At 41.1% G+C, this 11248-nt stretch overlaps 2 protein-coding genes across 2 annotated transcripts; both read left to right on the top strand.

The window, feature by feature from the left end:
• The first annotated feature begins 1405 nt into the window (after positions 1-1405).
• LOC138882989 (uncharacterized) lies at positions 1406-1867 on the top strand. Its single transcript, XM_070163641.1, has 2 exons — positions 1406-1551; positions 1672-1867. Exons 1-2 carry the CDS (start codon positions 1406-1408, stop codon positions 1865-1867), a joined length of 342 nt encoding a protein of 113 aa, XP_070019742.1.
• Positions 1868-10503: 8636 nt separating this feature from the next.
• On the top strand, positions 10504-10872 carry LOC138882988 (uncharacterized). The gene has a single exon (XM_070163640.1). It carries the CDS (start codon positions 10504-10506, stop codon positions 10870-10872), a length of 369 nt encoding a protein of 122 aa, XP_070019741.1.
• Positions 10873-11248: the final 376 nt, after the last annotated feature.

The raw sequence follows: 11248 nt of genomic DNA, 5'->3' as shown, positions 1-11248 counted from the left end.
AAGCCCAGTGCCAAGAAACGCCCAGTGACGACAGTTCCAAGTTCTGTGGTTGATATTGATGAGGAGTTAATTGAAAGGTTCCAGAGGTTGTTTGATGATATGAACATGGTAGAGGTTGGAGAAGGTTCTAGCAACGCGGACGTGCAGTTTGTTGGGCCGAATACAAAGCTTAACAATTGAAGGCTACTCCTCTCCCTACCCGGAAGGAGTCTTGGTAGTTTCTTTTGTTTTCCTTTCTAGCTGGGTCATTCCAGGGTTGTGACCCAGACCTTTATTTTTCGCTTGTTGATTTACAAACCCTGTTATCCTTTATTTTCAATGAAATGCAATTTCCCTTTTCCATCATTTCTGATAGTTTTATTTTGTTTTTATTTTCTTCTCTGTATAGTTCTTTTTATGCTGGTTTCAGTAACATGACATGTATGAGGAAACTTCGGCCCAGTTGTACAAGTCAATCTAATTCTGAAATAATAATCCAAGAAATAGAATGTTATGATGAATCTGAATATGATGAGGATGGGGCCTTTGAAGAGATTAGTAAAGAACTAAGTTATTTTGAAGAAAAACCCAAGCCTAATCTGAACGAAACAGAAGCAATCAATATAGGGGATCCAGATAATGTCAGAGAAACTAAGATAAGTATCCATCTTGAGTCGCAAATCAAGGAAGAAATAATTAAAGCATTGTTTTATTATAAGGATATTTTTGCGTGGTCGTATGATGACATGCCAGGCTTGAGTACCGATTTGGTGGTCCACAAATTACCAATTGATCCAGCATTTCCTCCCATTAAGAAGAAGTTGAGAAAGTTCAAAACTGACATGAGTGTGAAGATTAAATAAGAGGTCACAAAGCAGCTTGATGCAAAGGTCATTCAGGTCATGCGGTATCCCACGTGGCTAGCCAATGTTGTGCCCATGCCAAAGAAGGATTGTAAGACCAGAGTGTGTGTTGATTACCATGATCTCAACAAGGCAAGTCCAAAGGACAACTTCCCATTGCCGAATATCCACATTTTGATCGATAATAGTGCCAAGCATGAGATTGGGTCTTTTGTAGATTGCTATGCGGGCTATCATTAGATTCTAATGGATGAGAAAGATGCGGAAAAGACGGCATTCATCACGCCATGGATAACATACTACTACCGGGTCATGCCTTTTGGTTTGAAAAACGCCGGGACAACTTATAAGTCCAGGAAGCAGTCTGACAACGTCAGAGATTTGAGTGATTTCTTCTAAAGGCTCCGCGGGTACATTCTCAAACTCAACACTGCAAAGTGTGCATTTGGTGTCCCATCCGGAAAACTGTTGTGATTCATAGTCTGCCGGCGGGGCATTGAATTGGATCCGTCAAAGATTAAAGCTATTCAGGAATTGCCCCCCCAAGGAGAAAGACCGAAGTGATGAGTCTGTTAGGGAGGCTGAAATACATAAGCAGGTTTATTGCTCAGCTCACGACAGCTTGTGAGCCTATCTTTAAGCTGCTGAAGAAGGATGCTGCGGTCAAGTGGACTGATGAGTGTCAGGAAGCATTTGATAAGATAAAGGGGTACTTGTCAAACCTACCTGTGTTGGTCCCATCAGAACCATGAAGACCTTTGATTCTTTATTTGACAGTCTTGGATAATTCATTTGGATGTGTATTGGATCAACATGACATCACTGGCAGGATAGAGCAGGCCATTTATTATCTCAGCAAGAAGTTCACATCTTATGAGGTTAAGTACACTCCCCTTGAGTGGACGTGTTGTGCCCTGACTTGGGTGGCACAGAAGTTGAAGCATTACCTGTCGTCCTACACTACTTACCTCATCTCTCGTCTTGATCCTTTGAAGTATATTTTTCAGAAGCCCATACCCACATGAAGGCTCACAAAGTGGCAGATCTTACTCACAAAGTTTGACATCGTATATGTTACTTGGACAGCGATGAAAGCCCAAGCTTTGACTGATCAATTGGCCGAAAACCTAGTAGATGAAGAATATGAACCTTTGAGGACTTACTTCCCTGATGAAGAGGTAATGCATATCGACGAGGTCAAAAAGGAGGAAAAGCCTGGTTGTAAACTCTTCTTTGATGGGGCTGCTAACATGAAAGGTGTCGGGATAGGGGTAATGTTTATTTCTGAAACAGGGCATCACTACCCTGTCACAGCTCATCTTCATTTCTATTGTAGCAACAACATGGCTGAATACAAAGCATGCATTCTGGGTTTGAGTCTAGCTGTAGATATGGGAATCCAAGAAGTCTTGGTCTTGGGAGACTCTGACCTTCTGGTGCATCAGATTCAAGGAGAATAGGAGACGCGGGATTTAAAGCTTATAACGTATCGACAATGTCTGCATGATCTTTGTCTACGATTTTGATCAATAGAATTCAGGCACATTCCAAGGATCCATAATGAGGTTGTCGATGCTTTGACTACCTTGGCGTCGATGTTACATCACCCAGATAAGGCTTATGTTGACCCTTCGCATATTCAGGTCCGCGATCAGCATGCTTACTATAACATGGTGGAAGAAGAACTTGAAGGTGAACCTTGGTTCCATGATATCAGGAAGTACATCAGAATGGGGGTATATCCGGTACAGGTCACAGGGGATCAAAAGAGAATAATTCGTTGATTGGCAAGTGGATTTTTCTTCAGTGGGGGAGTTTTTTACAAAAGAACTCAAGAGTTTGGATTGTTAAGATGCATAGATGCTAGACAAGCCACGACAATCATGACCGAAGTACACTCTGGGATTTGCGGGCCGCATATGAGTGGGTATGTTCTGACAAAGAAGATTCTTCGAGCGGGTTATTACTGGCTTACCATGGAGCGAGATTGTATCTGTTTTGTGCGCAAATGCCAGGTACACGGAGATTTGATTCATTCTCCACCATCTGAATTGCACACGATGTCCGCACTGTGGCCCTTTGTTGCTTGGGGTATGGATGTCATCGAACCAATCGATCCAGCAATATCCAATGGACACAGGTTCATTCTGGTGGCCATTGAATATTTCACTAAGTGGGTTGAAGCTAAAACTTTCAAATCTGTGACCAAGAAGGAAGTCGTCGATTTTGTTCATTCAAATATCATTTGTCGGTTCGAAATCCCAAAGGTGATCATCATAGATAATGATGCCATAATCTAATGAAGGATGTGTGTCAACAGTTTAAGATTACACATCACAATTCCACCCCATACCGCCCTAAGGCGAATGGAGCAGTCGAGACAGCCAACAAGAACATAAAGAAGATACTTCGGAAAATGGTGCAAGGTTCCATGCAATGGCATGAGAAGTTGCCCTTTGCGTTGTTGGGTTATCACACTAATGTTCGTACTTCAGTAGGTGCAACTCCTTATTTATTGGTATATGGCACCAAAGCAGTGATACCCACAGAAGTTGAAATTCCATCCCTTTGTATTGTTGCTGAAGCCGAAATTGATGATGATGAGTGGGTCAAAACCCGTCTGGAGCAATTAAGTTTGATTGATGAGAAAAGATTGACAATAGTGTATCATGGCCAGTTGTATCAAAAGAGAATGGCGAGAGCATACAACAAGAAGGTGCGTCTCCGGAAATTTGAAGTGGGCCAGAAAGTATTGAAAAGCATCCTTCCACATCAGGTTGAAGCAAAAGGCAAGTTCGCCCCAAATTGGCAAGGGACAGTAGTCGTAACGAGAGTGTTGTCCAATGGTGCTTTGTATTTAACAGACATAGAAGGCAAATGTGTAGACATGGCTATCAATTTTGATGCAGTCAAAAGATATTATGTATGATTTGTTTGGATTAAATTGTGTTTGTTTGTACTTGGGATGTTTTGAAGATTGGAATGACGAAGGCATTTTGTTCTGATATCTAAACACTTTATCCTTTGTTACCCCTTTGAGATTTATTTATTTCCTCCATACCCCTCTTTTGGAATCAGTAGCAAAGTTCAGAAACACGAGCGCAAAAGGTGAGTAAAGAAGAAAAAGAGAAAAGAAAAGAGCAAAGAGAAACAGAAGAATGGAAAAGAGTGAAAAAGAGAAGAAAAAAAATAAATAAAAGGGAAAAAAGAAGAAGAAGAAAAGAAAAGAAAAGAAAAGGAAAAAGAGAAAAAGAAAAGAAAAGAGAAAAATCACAACAACAAAGTAATTCTTATGTCATAAACTACGTTTGACCTGATTCCTTTAAAGGATACGTAGGCAGCCTCACGGTTTGGTCCCATCAAATAAAAATTCAAAGTCCCCAAGCAAAGAAACTGGGGCAGAAAGTTGTGGTTATTGTATGAAATCTGATTCCAAGAGTTGTAATTTTAAACCCATTCAAGTTAATTGAGCCTCTTGATATCCTTTCTATCTAACCTTATCCAAAATCCTACATTACGGTGCAATGAAAAACCTTCTGACCAGTCTTCGAGAGATAAAACCAAGTCGAACAAATAGAAGTGATTCATATCAGGGGCGACACTACGTCCGGAGCAAGAAAATGAAAAATGAGAGAGTCTTATTGACGAAAACCATCATGGGCACCGTAAGGTGATGGAAAGCTGAGAGAAATTTAAAAAATGAGAGAGTCTTATTGGTGAAAACCTTGACAGGCACTGTAAAGCGACGGTGAGTTGAGAGATGAACAAATGAGAGAGGTTTGTTGGTGAAAACCCTTCAGGGCACCGCAAGCCGAACAAGGTCAGTGATTTGGGAAAAAAGTTGGGTTATGGAGATCTCGCGGCATAAAGTATGACAACTGAAAGGTGATTTGTTGAATAGGCTGGGCTGATTAATTCGAAATGCATGTCATGATCATTGGTGCCATCTGTTCTGCTCAGACAAGTCTGTTTTCTTTTCCCCCTTCAAACAGTCATCCAGTTTTGAATTTTCTTCTTTATTCCTAACTGTCGAAGTCATTGCATTTCATTTCTTTTCTGTTTATTTCTCTAAGATTTTTCCAATTTCAGTTTTGTTTGAGCAAGTGAGAAGGGATTTCAAAGCTTACTACCAACTTCCAAAATTGCACAAAGCAAAGTGCGGCCAAAGCATACCGAAGATAGCATGATGTAAAGTGGGAAATAAGGTGTAAGTGAAAAGTTCCCTTGGGCGAATGGTTTAGAAATCTTGTGGAAAATATAGAGGTTCAAGTAAAAAGGTCATAAATGTAAAACAATGGTTTGGGTGTAGAAAACTCTGGTTATCCAAGGTCGTGCAGGTGAGAGTCAGTCAGAAAGTCAAACAGTTCTTGGCCAGTTCAAGGTGACCATTCAAAGCAAAGCATGACAGTAGAGAGGCCACCTTCATCAAGAATTCCACAAACTAACCACCATATTTTAAATTGACAAGATTTTTCTTTGATTTGAAACAGGGGCAGAAAATTCCGTTTGTTTCGGAGAAACCTTCTGTAAAGAAAGCAAGCACCAGACAGGCTCGACCGTAAATCCTCAGGACCATCCTGGACAATGGGACCTAGTTAAAATGCAAAACATTCATGCGTAACAAGATCTAGCATAAGTTTTACCTTGAGGAAATATAAGTTGGCTTCGATGTTTCATTCTTAGGATAGGATTCAATTCGAAATTTTTAAGACCCTCCTGAATAATGGGACTTAGATTTAAGTCATACCTTTAGGAAATATCATTTAGCTTAAAAAAACTGTCAGTTAACTAGGAATTTTTAGGACCCTTCTGGATAATGTGATCTAGCTTTCAAATTCTTAGAGATATTTGGTAACATGTCTCAATTAACACTCACAGACGTGCCCAGCTGCCAAACTGGAGCAGAAAATATTCTTTGTTTTGTCTATTCTAATTGTAATCAGGCTCCCACCCAGAGAGCAAGGGAGAACAACACAAGTTTCAAGAATGAAAAACAGTTCAGGACCAAGGAATCAGGCACCCACCTAGAAATACAAAGGAAGACAATTCAAGTGTTGGTAATCAGGAGCCCACCTGGAGAACAAAGGGGAAGACAATTCAAGTGTTGGAAATCAGGAGCCCACCTGGAGAACAAAGGAAAAGCAGTTCAAGTGTTGGAAATCAGGAGCCCACCTGGAGAACTAAGGGAGAGGAATTCAAGTATTGGTAATCAGGAGCCCACATGGAGAACAAAGGGAGAAGCAATTCAAGTGTCAGTAATCAGGAGCCCACCTGGGGAACAAAGGGAAGCAACAATTCAAGAGTCGGTAATTAGGAACCCACTTGGAGAACAAAGGGAAGAAGTTCATGTTTCGAGGAAAAACATTGCAAATGTTGGTAATCAGGCACCCTCCTAGAGAACAAAGGGAGAGCGATTCAAGTGTTATTAATCAGGAGCCCACCCGAAAACAAAGGGAAAACAATTCAAGTTTCAGAAGGAAAGGAATACTATTCAAATATTGGTAATCAGGCACCCACCTAGAGAACAACGGGAAATCAACAATGTTCAAAGGAAGACACATCAAGTTCAGTAATCAGGCGCCCACCTGGAGAACAAAGGAAAAGCACTTCAGAACGCAATTTAAGTTAGCAACAAAGAAATTTCACCTGCAGAGTACGAATCAACAGATCAACAGAAATTGCAAGATAAAGTTTGAAGATGTAGATAGGATATTTGTAATTAATAGATCATAGTTTAGTCTAGCTTCTTTTATATTGGCTTGGTGTAATAAGGGGTTCAACAAGTAGTAGCAGAAGCAGCAACAGTGAAATCACAACTTCCTGGTAGTCCCAACTACAAAAACATCCCAAACTACACTAATATGATTCCTTTATGGCCAAGGATATGTAGGCAACTGATAACTAGGGATTTTGATACATTTTATACCCCTTCTTGCTTATGTTTTGATTACGAATTTCTACGAAATAGTCCCAAAAAGGCTCACAAGTTGTGCTTGATTGCAGGTTTTATCAACAAAGTGACAAGATGTCAAAGATCGTCTCAATAAGGAGTGAAACTTCACCAAGTACCAAGACAAGACAAGCTTAGGAAAAACAGGCTCAATGCGGCCGCACAAGTGAGGTTCAGAGAAGGTGATTTCCAGGCCAACATGCAATGTGGCTGCATGAGATTTAATGTGGTCCGCACTGAAGTCACTGCGTCTGCACTTGATTTAGTGCGGTCCGCAGAACCAAAGATCAGAGAGTGCCAGTTTTGGAGATTGAAGTCAATGCGGTCCGCGCTCCATTTCATGCGGACCGCACTAGAAGCCATTACGACCGCAGTCCATTCTGTGCGGTCAACATTGCCCGAGTTTAGAGAGCTGGATTCTCAGGCTTAGAGCCTTAGTGCGGCCGCACGTGATTTTGTGTGGTCCGTACTAGCCCCGCATGGGTATTTTTGTCCATATTTTTCAGCTTAATATAAATAGTTTCTTTTCCCATTTTTAGGTCATCAGATAGTTTTCTCTTCAGAGTTGCACTCGTGACTTCATAGTTTTAGCTGTTTTGAGTAATTTTAGCTACATTTCAACATTGAATCTTCTTGTTTCATTTAGTAATTAATTAATATGAGTTTTTCTTCATCTAATTCTTTGTTTTCTTCTCTAATTATGAGTAGCTAGATCCATAAGCTAGGGTTGTGGCTCAACTCTAGTGTGGGTAATTGATGGGTCTTGTGTTTTCAGGCTAGATTGACTATGAGTGTTTGCTATTTGGACTAATTTCATGTTTAATTGCTGAATTGGTGGTTGCAAACAGTAGTTTGTGTTTAGTTGGCTTTGGCTCTTCTTGAGAAAGAGAGCCTAAGTCTCTGAAATTGGTCCAACAAGGAATTGGGACGTACTCAAGAAATTGATAGCCCAATTATAGGGTTAAACCTAGAGATAGTAATACCTGACTTGAAACTTGATTGCTTGTGCAAATATGCATACCCAATTGGTCTTGAGAAAGTCAATTCGGGCAAAATCACTCGAACCACTGAGAGGTATAGTGTGGGTAAAATCGTGCAACGGTTATATCATATTCCCCAAATATGTCAATATGTCTTAGATTCAAGTACCGGTCAATTGACTACCTAGGTGAAAGTCACTACCCTAGTGCCTTTTTAACTATTTGAACAACCCACAATATTTTAATCTTAGCTTATTCTAACTTCTAGCTAGACACCCGACTCCACTTTAGATAGACACCCGACTCCAACTTCTAGCTTCTTGTGGAAATCGATCCCGACCTTAATAGGGTAAAAGCTGCTTCGACCCTCTCTTGATACTCAATAGTAGTGCAGGGTTGGCCTTTATCACTTTTTGGCACCGTTGCCGGGGAGCTAACGTTTTTGGCTATCTATCTAAATAGTTTTGTGTATTGTTCTTCTTTCTTTCTTTATTACTAATTTTGTTTGTGTCACAACTCAGGTACCAAATGACAGCGAACAACGCCAATGGCCCTCTTGGAAATGTGATTGCAGGGGAGGAGGTAGATGATTTCAGAGATGATGAGGTGCCTCTTGTACCTCAAGGACAACGTAGAGGCCGCCCGACTAATGCTAATGTTGATGACAATATCCCAGACCCTCCTCCGCCACCTCCAAGAGTGGCTCCTAGAGTACTTCCGAACCAAGGCTATGCAAGTGCTATTGTCCCACCCCGAATTCGGGCGGGAAATTTTCAAATAACCAATGTGATGTTGACCTTACTAGAGCAACGTGTGTATTTTACGGCCGCTGCAAATCAAAATGCTTACAAACATCTTAAGGGGTTCGTGGATACATGTTGGGGGAGCAAGCAAATTAATGTGTCTGAGGATTCTCTCCGGTTAAGACTCTTCCCATTCTCACTTAGAGGGAAGGCATTGGATTGGCTCGAGCGACTTTCCAACCATTCTATCACTACTTGGGATAAGTTGGCTAACAAGTTCATTGCAAAATTTTCTCACCAGGGCATATGGCGGCATTACGAGATGAGATTTGGCTTTCAAACAAGAGCCCACAGAACCTTTGCATGAGATTCGGGAGCGTTATAGAACAATGGTGAAAGAATGCCCCAACAATGATATGACCGAGGCGATGATCCAACAAACCTTCTACCGGGGCATTAATACAACAAACCAATGCATAGTGAACCAACTTGCTGGGGGCAACTTTATGAAGCTGTCGTATGATGAGGCATGTGATATTCTTGACGAGATGGCTGAAACTTCTTTTGTGTGGCAAAGTAGAGTCAATGTGCCCCAAGGTGACCCCACAGTCACTCATTTGCACAAGGAATTGCATGATCATGGGCAAGATATAGCTGCGTTGACAACTACAATGAACAAACTAGCAAAGGCACAATTGCAACAAGTTCAAAATCCATGCCAAGTGAATGCCATGGAGGCTATTAACATGATTGTCAACAAAAGAAGACAAAGAGGTTAACAAAACCAAGGGAATTCAGAGCAATTTGACAATGATTGTGGTGGATTTCAAAATGATGGTTATGATGAACAAAGTGAAGAGGTGCAATACGTAAATAATTATCAAGGCCAAAGAGGCAATTCTTCCAACCAACAACAATTGAGACCCCAAGGCAATTGGGGCAATCAACAACAAGGCAATGGTAATTGGGGGAACAACAACCAAAAAAATAACCAGGGCAATCAGAAAAACAATCAAAATAACCAAGGAAATTGGAATGGTAATAAAAACAATTGGGGTAGTAATAACAATCAAGGTGGATGGAACAATAGAAACCAAGGAAACCGAGGGCAAGGCTTTCAAAGGCCCCCAATGTGCCAACAACTAAACAATTCACCCCCATTTCCATCTCAAGGTCCTAGTTCTTCTAGCAATGATATGGGTAGAATTGAAATGATGTTTGAATAGATGATGAAGAAGAATGCGGATTTTGATGCTCAGCTGGCTTCCCACAACACTTCTATCAGAAACTTGGAGGTGCAGTTAGGCCAAATCTCACAGTTTTTAAATACTCACCCTAAGGGTGCGCTACCAAGTGATACGGTAGTGAACCCGAAGAGTGGTGATGATGTTGAGTTGCAAGAAGATGAAGTTCCTTTGGTGGTTGAAAATGTGATTGATGAAAATGTGAATGAAGAAGTGAGGATTGATATTCAAGATGTCGAGGTGGAAACTCAAAATGATGTGAACCAATCTAGGGAGCACATAATAGACATGCCAGAGCCGGTTGTGCCTAAAGCCAAGGCTACTTTTCCAAGGCCACCTCCACCTTATCCTTAAAGGCTTGCAAAGCAGAAAAATGAGAATCAGTTCAAAAAGTTCATTGACATGATGAAAAGCTTATCCATCAATGTTCCTTTAGTGGAGGCTCTTGAACAAATGCCGGGCTATGCTAAATTCATGAAGGACTTGGTAACAAAGAAGCGGTCTATGGATTGTGAAACTATAAAGATGACTCACCAAGTTAGTGAAATAGTGCATTCAATGTCCCTGAAGCTTGAAGATCCCGGTGCTTTCACCATTCCTTGCACCATTGGGAGTATGGATTTTGCTAAAGCTCTATGTGATTTGGGGGCTATTATCAATTTGATGCCCTATTCGGTTTTCAAGACTTTGGGTATTGGGCAGCCAAGGCCGACTTCCATGAGATTACAAATAGTAGATAGAACGATGAATAGACCATTGGGTATTATTGATGATGTACTTGTCCGGGTGGACAAATTTATCTTGCCAGCTGACTTTGTGATCTTGGATTGTGAGGTAGATTATGAAGTTCCTATCAATTTGGGGAGGCCGTTCCTTGCTACGGGGAAGGACTTAGTTGATGTGGAAGCATGGGAACTCACCTTCCGTGTGGGTGACAAAAAAGTGGTCTTTCATGTTTACAAATCGATGAAGCAGCCCAACTGTACCGAGGTGAGCTCTTTTGTGGACCTCATCATAGCAGTGATAATTGATGACACCACTGCAATGATCAATGTAGAGGACCCTTTCAAGGCCATATTATTGAATCTTAGTGTCAATGATGATGAGGGCTGAGAAGAGTGCGTGAATACTTTACATGGAATGGGCTCTTACTCTTATGAGCATAGGAAATTATCTTTGGACCTTGAGAATAGAAAGACTCCACCAACAAAACCTTCGATTGTGGAGCCTCAGGTGTTGGAGTTGAAGCCACTGCCTCCACACCTCAGGTATGAGTTCTTAGGCTCAAATTTTACTTTGCCAATTATTCTTTCCTCTTGTCTTACTAACATGTAGGTAGATGCCATATTGGCGGTACTTCAAAAGCGAAAAAGGCAATTGGATGGACTTTAGCTGATATTCGGGGGATAAGCCCCACATTCTGTATGCACAAGATTATTTTGGAAGATGATGCAAAGCCCTCCTTGGAGCATCAAAGGAGTTTGAATGA

The sequence above is a fragment of the Nicotiana sylvestris genome, chromosome 12 (genome assembly GCF_000393655.2).
Source record: "Nicotiana sylvestris chromosome 12, ASM39365v2, whole genome shotgun sequence".
Classification (NCBI taxonomy): Eukaryota; Viridiplantae; Streptophyta; class Magnoliopsida; order Solanales; family Solanaceae; genus Nicotiana; species Nicotiana sylvestris.
Note: the sequence above shows the minus strand (reverse complement) of the source record. Positions and strands in the feature narration are given on the sequence as shown.